The sequence below is a fragment of the Pseudozyma hubeiensis genome (genome assembly GCF_000403515.1).
Source record: "Pseudozyma hubeiensis SY62 DNA, scaffold: PHS9, whole genome shotgun sequence".
Classification (NCBI taxonomy): domain Eukaryota; kingdom Fungi; phylum Basidiomycota; class Ustilaginomycetes; order Ustilaginales; family Ustilaginaceae; genus Pseudozyma; species Pseudozyma hubeiensis.
The window spans coordinates 49,341-68,299 of record NW_012133791.1 but is presented as its reverse complement, the minus strand read 5'-3'; the positions used below and the strand labels follow the sequence as shown (position 1 = coordinate 68,299).

At 57.7% G+C, this 18,959-nt stretch overlaps 9 protein-coding genes across 9 annotated transcripts; 6 read left to right on the top strand and 3 right to left on the bottom strand.

Annotated features, from left to right (window-relative positions):
- Nucleotides 1-519: 519 nt before the first annotated feature.
- On the top strand, nt 520-1,536 carry PHSY_000640 (hypothetical protein; the record flags this gene model as incomplete). The annotated part of the gene is made up of 1 exon (XM_012331276.1): nt 520-1,536. One exon carries the CDS (start codon nt 520-522, stop codon nt 1,534-1,536), a length of 1,017 nt encoding a protein of 338 aa, XP_012186666.1.
- Nucleotides 1,537-1,789: 253 nt separating this feature from the next.
- Nucleotides 1,790-2,002, bottom strand: PHSY_000639 (hypothetical protein; the record flags this gene model as incomplete). Its single annotated transcript, XM_012331275.1, has 1 exon — nt 1,790-2,002. The coding sequence occupies one exon, from the start codon at nt 2,000-2,002 to the stop codon at nt 1,790-1,792; it is 213 nt and encodes a 70-aa protein (XP_012186665.1).
- A 627-nt stretch (nt 2,003-2,629) lies between these two features.
- On the top strand, nt 2,630-4,246 carry PHSY_000638 (mandelate racemase/muconate lactonizing enzyme; the record flags this gene model as incomplete). Its single annotated transcript, XM_012331274.1, has 2 exons — nt 2,630-2,729; nt 2,841-4,246. 2 exons carry the CDS (start codon nt 2,630-2,632, stop codon nt 4,244-4,246), a joined length of 1,506 nt encoding a protein of 501 aa, XP_012186664.1.
- Nucleotides 4,247-4,639: 393 nt separating this feature from the next.
- Nucleotides 4,640-5,443, bottom strand: PHSY_000637 (hypothetical protein; the record flags this gene model as incomplete). Its single annotated transcript, XM_012331273.1, has 2 exons — nt 4,640-4,793; nt 5,247-5,443. The coding sequence occupies 2 exons, from the start codon at nt 5,441-5,443 to the stop codon at nt 4,640-4,642; spliced, it is 351 nt and encodes a 116-aa protein (XP_012186663.1).
- A 62-nt stretch (nt 5,444-5,505) lies between these two features.
- Nucleotides 5,506-10,788, top strand: PHSY_000636 (hypothetical protein; the record flags this gene model as incomplete). Its single annotated transcript, XM_012331272.1, has 1 exon — nt 5,506-10,788. The coding sequence occupies one exon, from the start codon at nt 5,506-5,508 to the stop codon at nt 10,786-10,788; it is 5,283 nt and encodes a 1,760-aa protein (XP_012186662.1).
- Nucleotides 10,789-11,445: 657 nt separating this feature from the next.
- PHSY_000635 (hypothetical protein) lies at nt 11,446-14,321 on the top strand (the record flags this gene model as incomplete). Its single annotated transcript, XM_012331271.1, has 2 exons — nt 11,446-11,530; nt 12,613-14,321. The coding sequence occupies 2 exons, from the start codon at nt 11,446-11,448 to the stop codon at nt 14,319-14,321; spliced, it is 1,794 nt and encodes a 597-aa protein (XP_012186661.1).
- Nucleotides 14,322-14,715: 394 nt separating this feature from the next.
- PHSY_000634 (hypothetical protein) lies at nt 14,716-15,501 on the top strand (the record flags this gene model as incomplete). Its single annotated transcript, XM_012331270.1, has 1 exon — nt 14,716-15,501. One exon carries the CDS (start codon nt 14,716-14,718, stop codon nt 15,499-15,501), a length of 786 nt encoding a protein of 261 aa, XP_012186660.1.
- Nucleotides 15,502-15,583: 82 nt separating this feature from the next.
- On the bottom strand, nt 15,584-17,366 carry PHSY_000633 (hypothetical protein; the record flags this gene model as incomplete). The annotated part of the gene is made up of 2 exons (XM_012331269.1): nt 15,584-15,595; nt 15,687-17,366. The coding sequence occupies 2 exons, from the start codon at nt 17,364-17,366 to the stop codon at nt 15,584-15,586; spliced, it is 1,692 nt and encodes a 563-aa protein (XP_012186659.1).
- Nucleotides 17,367-17,567: 201 nt separating this feature from the next.
- Nucleotides 17,568-17,882, top strand: PHSY_000632 (hypothetical protein; the record flags this gene model as incomplete). The annotated part of the gene is made up of 1 exon (XM_012331268.1): nt 17,568-17,882. The coding sequence occupies one exon, from the start codon at nt 17,568-17,570 to the stop codon at nt 17,880-17,882; it is 315 nt and encodes a 104-aa protein (XP_012186658.1).
- Nucleotides 17,883-18,959: the final 1,077 nt, after the last annotated feature.

The following is an 18,959-nucleotide window of genomic DNA, read 5'->3' as shown; positions in this document are numbered from 1 at the left end:
AATGCGGTAGCCGCCCTACAATGCGGCCGTTTGTGAGAGGGATGCAGCTCTCCCTCTGTCGACCATGCTTCCTGTTGCCGCAGCAATTGACAGGCAGTTGGATAAGAGAGATGCGATGGTTCGATATATGCTACGTTATGGTTCGCTGCTAAATGCGTTTCTTGAGTGCTGAAGAGATGAAGGTGGTGGGTGTGATCGTAGCTGAGGGTGACGGTGTGAAGGGCCGTTCATGAAGTTATGACCACAGAAATCACGCATGCCAAACCCTGAAAACGTGAATCGGGAAGATCCGTGCCTCGGCAGCTCGGCATCTTAAGGGAAAGTCAAATAGGTTGTTAAGCCGCGGACAACGTGCCCTCACCGTCCTTATTTTTGTGACGGGAGGCTTGCCGCGGAGACCGCCCGGCTATCCATTGCCATGTTCGCGGAACGATGCTCTCTTCACATTTGCACCACCGATACTCTCCACCCCGGCGAGGCTTCTATCTGTCACTCCAACTCGATCCACAAGACGCAACAATGTCGTCGACTGCACCTCAAAGTTACACATACAAGACGTTCGTCAACACCGACGGCGAACAAACCAGCATCCCAGTCGATGTCTACATCCCCGAGACTGCCGCTCAGACCCAGCTGACACCAGTCGTCTGGGTCCACACGGGCGGGTTTCTGCAAGGAACCCGCAAGTTTGTGCCCCCACACTTCGTGCGAGCTCTTGCGAAGCACAAACTTGCCCTCGTGGCGCCAGATTTCAGGCTGTGTCCTCAGGTATCGATCTTCCAAGTGCTCGAGGATGTAGCGGATTGCATTCGTTGGACGTTGGATCCGGCAGCGCGCTCTGCTTCGGGCTTCACATCGGATAACGTCTCTTCCGACAGATACATCCTGGGTGGATCGAGTGCCGGTGGATGGCCTGCTCTGCTTCTCGGTCTAGCGCTGCATGATGAGGCCGAACGCATCCCTCGACCCCCCAGTGCTGTCTTTGCCATCTACGCCATTACCACCGTCACCCAGGACCTAGCTTCGTTCTTCTACGAGCCTCAGAAACCCCTTTCATGGGCTGCGGATGGTAAGCTCATCGACAAGCAGCCATTGGAATCCGAAGGCCATCTCATCAAATGCCTCGATGCTCAACACCAGCTACTCAAGTCTAGTTCGACCAAGATCCGCACCGAGGCGCCCCCTGCCTCGAACCCGGTCCGTGCAGCTCTCTACAACTTTGCCCGACAAGAAGCCATCTATCCGAGCCTCATCCTCCAAGACCCATCGGAGAGCTCTCATGTCTGCACGCCTACACTGATCAAGACCAAGACCACCACCAAGGGAACATCAGTTCGGGTCCTGATCGCATATGGCGACTCCGATCCGAAGGTACCGCATTCGCAGTCTTTGCACGTCGTCGATGCGCTCAAATCGGTCGGCTACGATGACAGGAATCTTTTGGTGATCGAAGAAAAGGGCGCGGACCACCTCTTCGATATGGAGCCGGAGAAGGAGATCGATGGCATGTGGACCTGGCTGACAAAGCAGCTTTGAGACCACCATCACTTGCACAAGAAGCTCTCGTGTATGACTGTAGGCCTTGATGGTAGTTAAGAATTGAAGCCGTTTTACCGTGCATCGGAACGAGGTCGGGATGACATACGAGATTGATGGATCGACCTGGGGGTGTTTGCGGGGATCTTCGCTTCCCCCCACGCGGCCGTCCTTTTTCTCTTTTTTTCCGTGAACCCCCACGTCGAATTTTGTGCCAGCAGCTCCCATCAGGGCCGCACGGTGCTCTGCGGCCTCAGCCCGCAAACGGCGCGTCCTTCTTCTCGTACAGCGTCATTCTGTGCATCACGTTGCCATTCACAGGTATACGTTTATGTTGAGCTTGAGCTAAGACAGAGACTGGCGTGTCCTCTCGAAACCAATGCCTTTCACTCGCAGACGGGTCGATGAGGGCCAATGGTTGCGGGGCCCGACTTTCAGGCAAAGTCGCCGTGAGTTGTTGTCGCATAGGCTAGCGTGGCACGCCGAAGCTTCGTGCAATCCTCTGTACTGTGCACCAGAGGCATTCAGTCTGGTGACTAGGACGGCGAATTGATCATAACGTCTTGAGGACCTCGACTTTCAAGGAAACGTCAGGCGACGAGAGGTGGAGAAAGCACGCTGCGTTTGGGTCGCTACCTGCGGCTTGCCCCCACGTCGATTCGGAATCTATTCTACGTGCTGAGAGTTAGCCGTTTTGCGGTTTGCCGGCCAGCTCTCGCGTCGGCGCCGACAAAAGAGCGATTGCGAATAGCAAGACAGGGTCTTGGGAAACGCATTTCGCAGTCCGATCCATGCAAGCTACCTCAGAAGGCACTGTAGCACCGGCAGCGAGCCTTCTTCCTGCGGCTGCCGCGTTCGGCCATGTCGAGACATCTGCAGGGGTCGTGCAAGTAGCTACAAGGTCCGTTCGCCGGCTTGCTCGCCTCCTGAGACTTTGACAGGAATAGCTATATAGCCACGACCTTGATCCTCAGCCAGACCAGCCCTATTGTCCCCCCTTCTCACTCATCCCGCTCTAACCTTAACTCAACACTGACTCTACTCACCTCGGACGCCGCGCTAGCATCCAAGACTGGAAAGCCCGCCGACCACCATGACCAAGACATCACCGCTGATTGTCTCGTCGTACTCGATACACGATGTTCGCTTCCCGACCTCGCTCACGGGAGACGGTACGGATGCCATGAACAAGAGTAAGTTTTGACGTTCTCATCAGCGAGCTAATCCCAAGCCTTGTCGACTGACCCGTCGGTTCTGACTATCACCATCGCGTTTTGTCCATCGAATTACGCCGGTTGACACAGCCTGCGACTACTCGGCCGCCTACCTGATCCTCTACACAAGCCCTAAGGATGGGGCTGAAATCCTTTCGTACCGTGGTCGCGAGAGCGAGGCGATCAATGCACCGGTCAAGGAGGATTCAACGCTTCGCGGATTCGGGATGACATTCACCATCGGCAAGGGCAACGAGATCTGCTGTCAGGCGATCGCCTCGATCGTCGAAGAGCTGCTGCTGGGGCGTGAAATCGAGCCTCTGTTCGCCAACATGGGCGAGACGTGGCAGCTCATGGTCTCGGATCCCCAGCTGAGATGGATCGGTCCGGAAAAGGGAGTGATCCACCTCGCTACGGCTGCCGTGATCAACGCTATCTGGGATCTGTTCGCGCGCTCGCGCAGCAAGCCTCTGTGGAAGCTCATCTGCGACATGTCGCCCGAGGAGCTGGTGCAGTGCATCCCCTTCCGTTACATTACCGACGCCATCACGCCTGCCGAGGCGCTCAAGATCCTGCAAGACGCTGCCAAGGGCAAGGCGGATCGAGAGGCTGAGATGGTGGCGAACGGATACAAAGCCTACACGACCTCGGCGGGCTGGTCGGGCTACGATGATGCAAAGGTTGCTCGCCTGACACGGTCGGCGCTCGAACAAGGCTTCAACCACTTTAAGCTCAAGGTCGGTGCCGACATGACGGATGACATCCGAAGACTGTCGCTGATGCGATCCATCGTCGATGATCCAAAGGAGATGCCCGCTGGTCGCAAGCAGCCCTCGGCGGAGAGTCTTGCCGGCAAGAACGCAGGACCTACCGGCTGCGTGGTCATGGTCGATGCTAATCAGGTGTGGGACGTCAAGGAGGCGATCGACTACATGGAGAAGTTGGCGCCTCTGCGACCTTGGTTCATTGAGGAGCCGACAGCACCGGACGACGTCTTGGGTCACGCTGCGATCCGACGCGGCATCCAGCACCTCGGCATCGGCGTTGCGACGGGCGAACACGCGCACAACCGCATGACTTTCAAGCAGCTGCTCCAAGCGGATGCGATCGACGTCGTTCAGATCGACTCGTGCCGTTTGGCCGGCGTCAACGAGATCCTCGCGGTGCTGTTGATGGCCAAGAAGTTTGGCAAGATCGTCTGCCCTCACGCCGGTGGTGTGGGTCTCTGCGAGTACGTCGTCCACTTGAGTCTGATCGACTACATCTGCATCAGCGCGGAAAACGAGCGCAACGTGCTCGAGTGGGTCGACCACCTGCACGAGCACTTTGTGTACCCGGTAAGCATCAACGGCGCTGGCTGCTACAACACACCGATGGATCCAGCGGGAGGATACAGCATCGAGATGCTCAAGAGCTCGATCGAGGACTACAGCTTCCCACACGGCTCGTATTGGAAGAGCGGCGCCGCGCGAACAGCACCTCCTTCAGGTCATTGATTGTATCCGCATGTCGTTGCCGTCATCAGAGCTGTGCTCTTGCAATCTGCTCTTGCGAAAGCTCTTTGAATGTCAGTGTGCCAGCGTGAATGGCCGAGTCGGAAGCAGCCGACAGAGGTGGTCTTTTGGGTTCATTCCGATCGATGACGGTACATGGAGCCAGTGCTTCTGTCAGCATGAACATAGGTTGCGAACATAAGTTGCGGGCGCCTGAAAGCGATGGTCTGTGACGTCGAAGACCGGAGAAGGACAGAGGGGTTGCCTCTGCTAAAGCGAATGAAGAGGGCAGAGACAAGACCCGGTCGGAAGGGTCCGATCGTGTGGGGTAATCCGAGCCGTAGCCGAAGTCGAGAGTGGCATGCAAATCACACATGTGATCCGAAATAAGTCTCACTAGGTCACAAGACCATGTCCGGCGTACCTCTTCTCTACCTGCAAGCCTGGACTTCCATCGATATCTAGACCACCAGGAACGATTCGGCGCTGGGACTGAGAAACACAGCTCGACCGATGAAAGACAGCGGTATACGATCGCCAACGTCGACGGCTGCACCGGATGCCGGATCGGAAATTGCGAGGAAAAAAAATGGGAGCTTGAAATGCCAGCCAAATTTTCGACTTGGCCGGTGAAAAGCTGTGTTATGACCATGCGGTGCATGCAGACTGGCAGCAGTTCTGCTCTCTTCGAAGTCACCGTACGGAGCCTGTGTCGGACCCTTGCGAGTCCTCTAGGTTGGGATTGTGTATGCACACGACATTTCTGAGGAGCAGCAACCTCTTCGGGAAGTCGAACACTGATCCGGCCCTGACAGCCAGAGTCGACACCGCTTGGTCGCGGCAGTTCCGATCCGCAGGTTCTGAACCCTTCTTTTTTTCTTTGGTCGATCAAATGCTCCTCCACCTGCCAACACTCTCACACAACTCTCTCTTTTCGCGACCGACCCTCACTCCATCACAGCGGATCAAGTCCGACCTTCTCAAAGTTTTGACTCAGCATTACCTCGAAGGCTCGTCGACTACGTCCGAAGGATCAAAGATGGGGCCGACACTCGACTTGTAGCAAAGGCCGATCACGACACAACCGCCAGACGGACGACCGCACTGCTCTCCTCGAATCCTGATGGTACGACTAGAACGCAACGGGTCTCGACCGGAACGTCTCGTGATTCGTCCCCACCCCCTTGGTCTCCATGTCATCGGCCGCGGAAGCGGGCGCGGGTTCCTCCGCCAGGGATCCGACCGCACACGCATCTGCAGCGATGGAGCAGTCCGACCTGCTCGACCTCGACATTGACGAGCTCTCACCACTTCCGCCCGCACACGGCTTCTCTAATGATAGATCTACATCGCTCGAACGTATTCCGAGCTTGAGGCTCAACGCAACCCCCCGCACAGCTCCGACTCATCCAGCAGATTCCACAGCAGTAGCATCTCCGGCTCTGAGTGCTGCGACTTCACCCTTCCGCCTTGAAGCCTCGCCGCCTAGCTCTCCGCGGGGACATGACGATCCAAAGCAGCATTTTCAGACACATTCGCAACTACCAAGCTTACGCCGGCCCGACGCTTCTTTCGAACAGAAAGGAACAGCCTCGCAAGCTTCCCACCAACATGAGGCCGAGCACGATTCTCAAGGCTCTCGTCAGCCGCTGGAGCCACTCTCGATACCTGCACAGACTCCTTCTGCACGCTACGTCACGGTTTCGGCCATCCTGTCTCGCTCAGAGATGTACTACGCTCCAGAGACCTCGGAGCAATGGGACATCCTCCGGTCCCCACATGGTCTGCCTACCGATGCTCAAAGCTCCTATGACACGAACGCTCGTCCATCCAGCTCGTATGAGCCCTTCAGCAGCCTTAGGAGAAGGAAGAGTCAAAGGAAACGCCCGAGCAACGGAAGCGCCATCGAAGCGCTAGGCGCCCTCTTGCTGCGCAAGGACAGCTCAGGGCGAGTTGCCAACCTCTCATTCGCCAGGAGCGAGATCGATGACGCCAAAGCGGGCACGAGTCAAAAGGCGGACATGCAGAAGGAGAAAAAAGGCCTCGGCTCGAAGCATGGCGTACAGGCTTGGACCAGTGCGCTGGGCTCGATCAGCAGAAACGGCCTGCGCCTCCAGTTGCCGCAACTCGAGCCATCGCAGCCGTCTAACTCGAAGCATGGTGCAACCATCGCCGAGCGTCGAGCTCACATGTGGAAAAAGGTACTCACCCGCCAAGGCGCCGTTGTGGAGGACACTCGCAACGGCTTCTCCAAAGTCCGCAGTAGACGAGGCGGACTCAGCTTCGAAGTTGGCAACGCCGGCCGAAAGCAGACCCAGTCTACCCTGCTCCAGCTCGACAATTACCGGCCCGAAGGCACAGCGAAGCAGAGAGGCCATGCCAATGGGTCTCGACCTGATCACGAAGACGCTTTCGGGAGCTATGAGGAACCGGGATTGCATCTCGACACACTCGCAGGGCGCAGTGCCAACGGCAACGAATGGAGCCGACTCCCCGAGACAATCGTGCTCAAGGCTGGACGACGTCCCAGGATCAAGCAGCAGTCAAAGTCGGAATTCGGGATCGGCTCGGCTTATCACGATCAAGCACTTCCCGAGGCTCCTCCCAGCCCCGTCGCGATGCCTGGCGCCTGGCATGGCGGCTCTTCGTGGCGATCCAAGCCGGGCGATGGCTACGACGAGGGTGCCTTGCTTCTGCCTCCGCCCTTGCTTGACGACAATGGCAGCGATGCATCCAGCTTTGAAGGATTGTTGGGCGTACGACGCATGCGCGAACGCGAAAAGGCCAGAAAGCAGGCCGAGAAATTGGCCGCCCGCAATCGCCCTGCTCATAAAGTCGGTCCTCTCACCGCACTGACCAACTTTGTCAAGGCTGCACACGCTGCCGAGACTTTTGCCAAACGAAGCCAGATTGGCGGACGATCTGGGCGCGCGCCTTCCCTTCTTCGCAGCTTCACGGAGCCCCCAAAGACCTCGCGCGCGAGATCTAGTTCGACGGAAAGCTTGTCTCGCATCCACGTCGCAGCCTCTCCCGTGATTGCATCGAGCGACGCTCCCAGAGATGTCACGGCTGACACTGCGGATACGACCCTGCCCGCTCTTCGCTCCAGTCTGGCTTCGGCTGCAGTGACCCCCGTCACCACGGATGCGGACGCGCGCACCAGCCCAGCTGTCGCGTCAGCAAGCCCGTTCATGTCACCTTCGCTTCGAAGAGCAGTCTTGTCGCGACGTGGATCGCGTAACAATTCGATCGATGCTTCCGGTCGAATGCTCAACACCGTATTTGAATTTGAGCCCCTCGACCCCAGCCAGATTCCGGACGATGAACTGGCTTCGCCGGACCTGCCACCCATCTCGAGTCCTCTGCTGCGACCATCTTCCACAGGCTCGGGCAAGACCAGCGCGTTCCGTGACTTTCCGGCCGCGCCGAGGTTGCTACCAGTGCAGCTATCGGTACCGCCTTCCCCGTTCACGCCGTTGGCAGTCGACCTGCGTGAGTCTCGCAACTCGGTGGGCACTACGTCAGCCAACGGAGATTATCTGTCCGCCCGCAACGTACACTCTTCGCCACGGACGCCGCAACTGGTCCCGACGATGCTCAGCCTGCCGCCCTCGCCATGGACGCCGTACCAGAACCCTGCAGCGGCTCATGCACAGCCCATGATTCACCTACACTTGAACACCAGCACCTCATCCCTCCGCCTGGCGCCCGGAACACCACGACTGGTGCCCACACACATCGAGATCCTGCCATCGCCTTTCCCGACCTCATTGTCATCGCGTCGCGGCTCACTCTCATACGACAGTCCGCACAGCCTGCGTGCCGGGGCCCTGACACGATCGCCTTTGACAGCACCCGCCACTGATTTTGCCTCCTTTGCCGCATTACGCGGATCACAGGCGGTGGATTTGGAATCGAGGCAGGCGGCTGAGCTGAAGGTGGCGGCAGCAGAGGATGACAAAGGAGAGGACAACACGCAAGACGCCCTAAAGAGAGACCCGCTGCGCCTCACGCCTTCCTCTATGCTACTTGCGACCCAATCAATCTTTATCTCTGACGCATCGGACATATCTGTCCGTGAGCAGAATGGACCCTCTCACCCTCATGCTGCAACGCGAACGACCTTCGACGACGATCAGCTGTCTCGTAGAGCAAGAAGAAAGTCGTTCGAATCGATACGTCGCAGACCCTCGGCAGATCAGGGCGCAATCCACGTCGATTCCGCAGGACGTCCGCGTTCTTTCGTTCTCTGGTTCTTGATCGGCGATTTGGGGCTTCGGGGCTCCGCAAGCTCGCTCGCAGATAGCGGTAAACAACTTGACCCGGATCACGGAGGTGTTGCAGCCCTTTTCGTTCACACCTTCTTTTTCCTCGTCTTTGTGGCTGCGCACGTCGTGGACTTGGCCTACTCGATGTACGACACTGCCTCGCTACTTTTGTGGTTCCTGCGCTGGATGCTCTTCAACCTGACAGGTCGGACGGTGCTGGCTCAATGTATCGTCGAGGCGTACAGCTTCATTCAGGCCGAATGGGCCACCGTGGCAATCGAGGATCACGAGGAGAAGGGCTCCAAAAAGGTCTTTCATCAACGAGGTCACAGAAAGCCCAAGGGTCTATCACGATGGCAGGTGCTGCGTGGTCTCGTCGAGCTGTACTGCCTGCACAGCGTCACTCGAGAACGCTATCTCGAAGAGGGTGCAGGCTTGAAAGAACTAGAAGGCTGGAGGAAAGCGTCAAAGCAGGAAAACAAAGGTCAGAGTCAGAAGCGCAAGACGCGCGGTTCTGATCGAATGGATATCGGTGCCCACCGTGCAGCATCAAGAGCCGCGCTGGGAGCAGACAAGGAGATCCTCGAGCGACGGCACCTGTCGGATGTCAAACAGGAGATCAGAAACGCGAACCTGGCCACGCAAGAAAGCAACTCTGACATCAGACCACAGCTACGACTCGAGCAGCTCAACGACAGCGAGGATGACAACGGCGACAACGACAACGACAACGACAATGGCGGCGACGACGGTGCCGAGGATGATGACAGCAGCGACGACGAGATGATCGTCACCAATCGCGGTGACGACATCCTCGAATTCGCCAAGACGCCGCGGATCGATGCAGCACGGCCGGGACAAGCAAGTACGGGCTACTTTGGGCGAGCGTACGATTTCGTAACCTCGCCTCAGGTGGGTGCTTCAGAGTCCGGACCGGCAGGTCCTGGTTTGACGACGTTCAAGGAGACGAACCGAGATCTGGTGCGGACCATCAAGTGGTGCGGTCGGCTTGCAATCTCAGCATACGGGCTTCACGTGCATATCGTGGATCTCCCACCAACCTTTACTCCTTCGGGCGATCGTTTCTCGCGCCAGACGTTTGCTTACCTGTCTCGTCTCAACGCCGAAGATGTCCTGCACGCCGACATCCAAACCCTCGACGCGGACGCCGATTACAGCCCGACATTCTATATTGTCCGGGATTACGTGCGGAAGGTGGTCTGCGTCGCGGTCCGTGGCACCCAATCGTTCTCGGATATCATCGTTGACCTGGAGCTGCAGACGGAAGAGATTGAGCTGCCGCAGGTGCAGCCTACCCCTGGCGAAGAATTCCGCTGTCATGCAGGCATCTGGCGTGCCGCTAAGGCGCTTGTTTCACCGCAGAGCAAGCTCTTCGCTACGCTGCGACAAGCGCTTGAAGAAAACGAAGGCTTCGGCATCATGTTTTGTGGACACTCGCTGGGTGGTGCGATCGCGAGCGCCGCTGCTCTGTTGTTGGCCGAGTACTTTATTCCGGACGGTGCCGAACCGGATGCTGGAACTTGGGTCACCAACATGTCGTCTGGCTTGCCCGCGCGACGACTCATCCGCGCGGTAAGTTTTGCGAGCCCTGTGACCATGACGGCCGATCTGGCTTCAAGAGCGGCGCTTGGATCTGTGCCGCTTGTGACGACGGTGGTGCTCGGCAGCGACGTCATCCCGCGCGTTGGTCACGGTCAAGTGCGAGAGCTGCGTCGTGTGTTGGGTGCGCTTTCGAGGGTGAGACGTCGTCACGCCATGGCGTCGACAGAGGGTCGGGAAGACGCACGCGTGCACATTCTACGGAGCTTTTGGGATTGGCGCTCCATCAAGCTGGCGGAGGATGCCGACGACGTGATGTTGCATCGAAAGGAGCGCATCGAGCATCAGCTTTGGTCTCTGCGTCGCGAAGTCGAGAGTGACTTGTACGCTGCCATCAAAGCTCGCCTGGACGCGGAGTCGTCGTCGGCTGCACGCATCCCACCGTCGCCCTGGGTGGGCCCGCAGCAGCGTGATCAGGCGCCTCTGCACGCACTGTCCGCCCGAAGACAAGGACTGGACGCTGCGACGTTGCGCTCGGAAGCCGCGCAGGGAGGGCCGCTGATACCGCCGGGACGGTGCATCTGGATCAACGACAGGCGCATCTATCACGTGGAGAGTCCTCTAGCCTTCTTCAGTTTGCCAGAGCTGCGGAGCGACATGTTTGCCGCCCACTTCCCCGCTGCTTATGAAGAAGCGATCCTCGAGCTGCGTACATGATGCAGGCGAAACAAAGAACAGAGCCCAGAGCTGGAGCGCGACTTGCGACGCAGCAGGCCATGTGCTTGCTGTACGTTTCTCGCATAGCTGTGATACATGCGCACCGAAATAGACAGCCGCCAATGAGCGGTTTGAGCGTGCGATGTTTCTTTTGAGACACGGCACCTGTACATCAATGCTAGATCAATGCTATCGCTGCCACAACAGGGTCCATAAGCCGTACTTGGGATTGCTGAACACGAGAGCAGGAAGAACGTATAGGAGCGGCGCGGACGTTGGCACTCGAAAAAGGCAGCAGCGGTGATCAGGGTGCAATCAGGGTCCGAGACGCGCTGCGGGAGCTCGGTTGCGGCTGTTGCAGGCGAGCGCGGAACGGAGAGGCTCGGCAACCAACGAAAGCATCGCGAGCGGGCAATTGATTGAAAACTCGCATGCACATCGATGCCAACGTGCAGCTTTCCGAACAAACAAAAATCCCTGTTACGGAAGCTGTGGATGGCAAAGAGCAAGGTGCCAGTGGGGTTGATGCGCGCGCGATCACGCAGTTGCAAGTCATACGGTCAACGCGGTCACACTTGCCCGTAGGCTGCTCTGCTCAAGCAAACGAAGCATGCAATGCACCACTCAGATTAGGTGCCGTCAGCGGTGAGGGGAAGAATGCGGAGCCACAAAGCCAAGAGATTCAGAGCGGGATATTTCCCCATGGAACGGACTCCCGACGTCAGTTTGCCTAACTGCTTTGGTACGTTTGCTCGACCGCCGTTCTCGTCGCAAAAGATTTCGCGAGAAACCAAACAATCGAGGTGCGCATCGAGCCTTGGCGCGTGCACTATCAGAGACCGCACGGCAGGGCCGTATCGATTTGCGATGAATCGATCCATGTTTCAGTGATGCTCCGCATGCCTTTTCATCTGTCCGGCTCCTTCTTGGTTCTGTCAATGCGCCGAGGGCCTTTGCGAATATGGCGCGCACTCAAAGGTGAAAGTGTTGATTGATTCGTTCGTTGGTTCCCGTTTCTTTGCCCCGGTTGATTGCGCGCCTGTCGACAAACTAACAAGGGTATGTCGCAGCTTGACAACGCCAGCAATCGCTCAGCCGCCTCACATCCCTCCGAGAGTCGTACTGCCAAAGCTCCTTCGAAGGATGATTCGGTTCGCGCAAGAAGTATGATCCTGCATCTCACGGAATTGCAATCAGCTTGCTGCATCTTGTGGGTAGGCAGACTTGGGGAACCGGCCAAACGGTCGTACAGAGGGGGTCCGTGCAATTCAATGCCTGGTGGACAGGGTCTGTTGGAAGATTGTGCTTTCCCTCCGCCCATCGAGCCGATGCAAGCGAGCATCAGCCTGCGCGAAAGGACCCTTGGGTCGGGTTTTCGCTGGTCTCGAAGCCAGTTCGTTTCTTGCACCGCGCCACTGCCGCTCGACCATCTGCGCTTTCCTGTCGCTCTCCGACGGTGCGCGCAAGCCGTTTCCAATAAAAGCCCTGCTGTTCCTGACCCGCCCAGAGAAAGGTGGGAGTAATATTTCATGTTGTCTTCGATCGCGAAGCAGTATGCGGGTCCTGTTTCACATTCAAGCTGCTTCGAGAAGCGGTTTCAGTTGTATAATTTTCCGCTGTCCCCCCTTGTCGCGCCTGTCCAACTCGGCAAGGAGGACCGCTAGCGGTATGGTCTCGATGTCGGCCAAGCCCTGGAGTAAGGCCTACAATTGGAGATGAGCCTCACCTGCGCTGCTCCTCGAGTCTCCTAGGCGAATGGCGGCGAGGCTTCCTGGATTCCGCCCATATATAACAGCGGTTCACTGAGATCACCCCTCATTGCAGCTCTTCTCCGTTTTGATTTCCCTGTCCCCGACGAAGCCTATCCGAACCGTCCTACAACCGCATCCCTTTCGCTGATATCCAACTTCGCTACCACAGCATCCCAACACCAGAAAAGAGACACCATGGCTGCAATCGACGCCGTCCACCGATCCAGCAAGCCGCTGCCGTCGCCGCGTTCCACCATGCGCAACATGGCGCCCACACCCAAGACTCGTCGAGCCCCGGTGAATGTCGACGAGTCTGACGACGAAGATGTCGCCCCCCACTCCGAGATCGACGAAGCCGAACCCGTGGAAGCCTTCACCCTCGTCCCGCACGTCGCCGAGCAGACGCTCCATGCCGTGCACAGCGCCATCTTTGGCCAGCCCTGGGCGGACCTCGAGTTCGTCGTCAGCGCCGGCGGAAACAAGGAGGAGGTGATCTACGCCAACTCCAGGATCCTCAAGAAGGCGTGCCCTGCGCTGTACCTTCAGGTCAGCACCACGGGCCGCTGCGAGCTCGACACGATGGAGCGCGAGCAGATCATCGCTGCTGCCGTCAACGCCGCTGCTACCAAGAAGGCGAGTGCTGCGGGCAAGGGTGCTGCTGCGGTTCGTCCTCAAGCTGCGCAGCGAAAGTCGACGGACGGCCTTGGGCTGGTAAACTATGCTCAGCGTAATTCGCGCACGGGTGCTAAGCACAACCAAACCCACGAAGACGAAGACGATGACGACGAGGAAGAGCTCGATGAGCGTCACCGCCACTTCGACGATGAAGAAGAGTACTCAGACTCGCTCGTCGAGCAGCCTCGGGTGTCGCTTCACGACGACCAGGATGACGAGCATTTCGACGCGGACGACGTCGAAGAGGTATCGCCGCTCGGCTCCAAGAGCAAGGTCGCTGGTGTTTCTGCCGCCGTCAACTCTATCCCGGCTCCACCCACGTTTTCGCGCTCGTCGTCGCGCTTCTCCAAGCTGATGAAAGGGTTCATGAACAAGGACAAGCCCTCTCCCTCGGCCGAGGTCGAGACTGCGCTGCCCTTCAGCTCGATCGGCAACGCTTCCGGTACCGACTACCGCAACAACGATGCCAGTGTTGGTGCTCGCAGCCGGGTTCGACGCTACAGCGCTGCGAACGACCTCGTCACCAGCTCGAACGCACGAGGCCCCGAAGCTGCTAGGGTTCAAGTCACCGGATGCTCGGCTGCTACGCTTCAAGCTCTCATCTTCTACCTGTACACCGGCCACGCCACGTTTGCTTCCCGCCTCCCCGCCACCCCCGCTCGTCGTCAGCGTCGTGGCTCTGCTTCGTCGATCGACTCTGACCGCGCCGAATCCATTGCGCGCAGCGACGGATCGGACGACGAGGAGCAACCCTTCGATATCCCCACTCCTCGCACCAACAAAACCTCGAGCTTCCCACCCGTCTTCTCCGCCACCGCCGCCTACTGCGTCGGCCGCCAACTCGGACTGCGCGACCTCACCACCAAGGCGTTCGACCACATCTGCCTGGAGCTCTCGCCCAAGACGGTGCTCGCCGATCTGCTGAGCCCCTTCGTCGACCGATTCGACGAGGTGCAAAGGGCCCACCTCGACTACATTGCCGAGAACTGGGACCGCGTCAAACGCAGACCCGACTTTGAGCTCACCGTCGGAAGGCTCGTCATGGGTGAATACAGGGAGTCGAGGAAGGCGCTGCTCAGGCTGTTTGCCAAGCTCTCGGTGGCATAAAGGAATTTGGAGCGGTTATGGATGAGGATGGACAATGTTTGTTTTTGCTTTTCCCGGTTCTGTCGAGACTCTTTGTTGTTTCTAGTAGTATTGTAGTTACATCCCTTTCCATCTTTTCAGGTCATTTGAATCGCCTTGTTACTTTACCTGGAAGCTCGAAGTGGTTGTCATTAGAGACGAGGTGACGCTTGGTGAATGTGAATGAGACAGCGTCATTGACAAGCTCCCGAATTGTGGCTTGCAGGGTCCACGCGGCCCGATGGTTGCATTGCCGAGACAGCCGTGCTTGGGCCAACGACTCCTGTTTGAGGTCTTTGCTTCTTCATGTTCAACCACCAACTCCACTGCACCCTTCGCCGACTGTAAGAGGTTATTCTACAGCTAGCTCAGAAAGATGACTTCCGACTACCCGCAGATCGACTTTTACGACATCTCGTGCCTCACCACGGAGGAGTCATGGAGCCCCTTCACGGCGCGCACCTACGTAGCCCTGCGCTTGCTCGATATTCCCTTCCAACGACACCTCGTCCCTATGGCGCGCATCAACTCCACCCTCACCTCCCTTGGCGCCCCTCCACCCAAGTCTGAACGACACACACTCCCCGCCATCACCATCACCTCCTCTGGCAAGAAAGAGTGGATCACGGATAGCTCCGACATCGCGGAAAAACTCCAAGATCTCTACCTCTCCTCCAACCACCCTCTCTCGACCTCGCTCTTCCCCGACCCGCACTCTCGTTCTTGCGTGGAACTCGTGAGGGAATGCTTCAAATCTTCCCTCTACACCGCCGATCACAGGTGGAAATCCGTCAACCCGGCGATCTACAAGATCCTCGAGCCCGAATCTTCCGAGTACTACATCACCGACCGGACCGTCCAATGGGGCAAACACCCGCAGGAGATCCTCGACACCGACGCAGCCGCAAACGAAGCCCGAGACGGTGGCGTCAACCAAGTCTACGCCAAGATCATCCAGCCTTTCGCACAGCTGTACGATGACAAGGAAAAGGAGGGGGTTTGGCTGGGTGGTGAACGACCGATCTATGCGGATGTCATGACCCTAGCCCTGTTGCAGTGGCTCAAGTGCGCCAATCAGGACGCTTTCGAGCAAGGATTGAGCATCAACGGTGGTGTATTGCAAAAAGCCTGGATGGAAGGACAGCCATTGCTCAAGTGCTAGAAAGCGGCCATGGCCCAAAGCCCAGCACCCGTACCGACATTTTCAAAGAACCCTCCACTCCTGAACGGCTCTTCTGTAACTCCTATGCTCCAACCTTGGAAGAAATCCTGCTCCGCCTCGATCAGCGCCTTTGCCCTCTGCCCTTCGATCCCATACCCTCTCAGCATCTCCCTCTGCGTCGAAACGTAATCCGGAGGTGCCGCTCCCCCGTCAGCTTCCACCGCCGCACTGTTGAGCATCAGATTGTCGTCCTCGTCCCACTCCCAATCATCCCCCTGACCAGCGCTACGGGAAGCGAAGTAGTCGCGCAGATCGATGCCTTCGTTGCCCGTACGCTCCTGCACCAGATGCACGATGAGCGGAGAACCGAAGCGCTTCACCTCTTTGACCGTCAAATCGTTTGGCATGGGTTCGAACTTGCGTGCGCGGTAGTACTTGCATCTGTACACAAAGCGTTCCGGGAACAACCCTTTGACCAAAAACCTAGCTCTTTCTCTGGGATTCGGGTTTCGAGAGCTCGGGGTGATGAGTCTACCGGCTTCGACCCAAATGGCTCCTCTGCGCTCCAGCGCGCGCAGCATGCCAGCACAGAGCTGATCATCCGCAGCACTGGGCGTGAAGTAGAACTTTTGGAAGCGCTCTTCGTCCGAACCACGGTCGAATTCGCTGATGAGTCGAGCAGAGGTGGCCAGGTCAGCGTCGGATGCTTTGTTCATCTCGACCGGGTACGGTCCGCCCGTCTCGAGCAAGCGAGGTGGAGGGGCGAGCAGGTCGATGGTAGCAAACACCATGGATGCTTTCACCGTTCGGACGTCGGGAGTCTGGCCATCGTTTGCCGCGCTAGCGTCGCGTACACTTTCGGCAGACTTGACCTGCTCGAGTTGGTGCGAGCCAGACATACCGCTGCCCTTGTCGTTGCTGCTGCTGCTGCTGCTGCCAGCTTTGGCTTTGGCTTTGAGCTTGGCGAGCCAGCCTGACTTTTGTTCGCCAACATCGCCAGCAGGACTGTTCGAGTCTGCGACCGAGGGTTTGTTCGAGTAACGGAGCACGGCTTCAGCCGGGAACGCTGCCATAGGATCGTAGATGCCTTGGCCTGCATACATGACGGACAAGACGCGCTCGACCAACGGTCTCGACACGATGCCGGTCATCTCTCTAGCTTGCGCCTGGAAGAGACTGACCCTACGATATCGGCTGACGTTGCCGGACCTGGCCACCATCTCTGCTCCATTCCTGGGGTGTGGATGGGAAAGGAACGCATGCACTCCATCGTAAGGCGAAGACGGCGTAGCAGAGCTCGGGTTGAATCCAGGGCTGCCAAGGTAGGAAACGGGTATTTGAACGCCGAGGCGCTTGCGGAGCTTTGAGACGGACTGAGAGACTTTGGTCTTGGAAGTCGCCGACGCCTCGCCGCGAGAGTGCTGTGCGGGGCAGCCGACCTGCCTGAGGGGAACTGGATGGGGCGAGTTGATATCATACGAGGCAAAGAGGGTGCAGTGCAGCAAAAAGGGGGCCAGAGGAGCAGATTGAGCAAGTGGGCTAGGGATGCGCTTGGTCGCTGTGACGAGAGGCAGTTCTAGGGCGGCTCTAGTTTGGCTGTACGAGGAAGCAGGATCATTCGCCTCTTTCAACGTCACGCCAGGAGGCAAATCCTCTGTGCGGCGAGCAGGCTCAGCCGAGTCGCTGTCGTCGATGCTCAAGCCAGCAACATCGGAGATGATCAGGGGTGCGGCTGCAGCTGCGGGCGGAGCTGCCGCTGCTTGCGACGGTGCCGAGGTTGACGTCGACGCTGACCCTGATGCCGGTGCCGGTGCCGATGCGGTGGTGTAACTGGGTGGCCCACCGTTGGCACTGTTCTTGTCCATGTTCGAAGAGGTTGTCACGGAGATGGTTGTAGGATGACAAGGTGTGCACGGACGACGAGGAAATCAAAGAGAGCCAAAGCTGAGCTCGGCTAGTCGGGCTGCGCTCTTTCCCCACAAAATTAAGCTCAATTTTATCCAAGCACGCGCTCACACGCCACCACTGTTCGCCGCTGTCTCCGAACCTTCGGCACTAGCGGCCCAATGGCCAATTGTCAATTTGCGGTGTTCAACATCAAAATTCATCAAGCATCGCGTGGCTACCGCTGGAGTGCATACATGATGCGTGCCGATGCTGTCATCCTCATCAATGATGATCAGCTGGCGATCCGATGCAGTGGTACCGTTGACGTCGACCCAGTGTGCACCGTGGTGGGGCCTTGCCGAGTCTGCGAACCGCCGGCTGCCATCCTTAACAAATATGGTCACGAAGAGCTCTTCAGCTGCCGTCTGGGCAAGGCATCGGCAGAAATGTCTGAAGCTGCTTCATCAGTAACTGTTCAGTGGAAGAGAATGTAGGTAGTGTACAGCATTGTACAGCGTCTCCGTGAAGTATATATATAGTGGTCGATGCCTGCGAGGATGGATGACACAATGATATCAAACCAAAGCCATTTTATAACATTCCCGGGATCAATCAAGCAGCGATGATGCTCCTCCGTCTGACCCTTGTTCTGCTCGCTTGTCGCGCCGTCAATGCTCTCAATCCTCCGCCCAAGACACCCGAGGAGCAGGCACACTACGGCCACGCAAACGTGGCTTACTTCAACGCATTCCCAGCCGATGTCGAGGCTCGTCGTACCAAGTACTACTCTCACATCATCTCGGCTCATCCCAATCTTGCCCAGGAGGCCTTTTCACACGCCCACACTCCTGGAAATGGACCCTACTACCGTGCAATCGTCGGAGGAGGAAACGCCGCCATCGTGGCTACGCGCGTCGCAGGCGACAGTCGCTTGGGTCAGAAGTGGAATCTCAGACAGAGGGGCAGCAATTGGGATGCAAGCTTGCTTTGGAAGATCGATAGCGCAGGTCATAGGCTGCTCGATCTGGATATTTGGCCAGTAGGTTCTCAGCCGGCACAGGTGGAGTCCATGTCCGCCGTCTTGGCTCGTTTCCAGACTAGAGCTGCTGGCGGCGGGTGCTGCATCATTCTGTGAGAAGCAGTGATGCAACTCGTTTGTACTCGCATCCACGACTGTGCCATGCAGGTTGGTTGGGTTCAGAAAATACATTGCGAAAGTCTCAATGCACAGCTCGGCACGTTTCAAGCAACCCACGTTGCAAGCAACCATTTGGCGTTCCTGCAGGAAAATCAAGAGCCACGTTGTACGGTACACTTTTACTTTCTGAGCAACACCCGTCGTCTTCTGGCAACGCCGAGGAGCCGGCGGCACGAAGCAGCCCACCTGCTAACGACGTGCCAGTTTTGCTGGACACGACGGCTTCTTGCTCCTATACCGGGATCACTGAACGGGACGACCATTTAAAATGGCCGTCTGGGAACCCCTGTTTGTTGTCATCACACATCGTCAGCATCCACAAAGAATTCTCTACCTCACATCATGAAGTTCTCGTTCCACCTTGACATGTTCC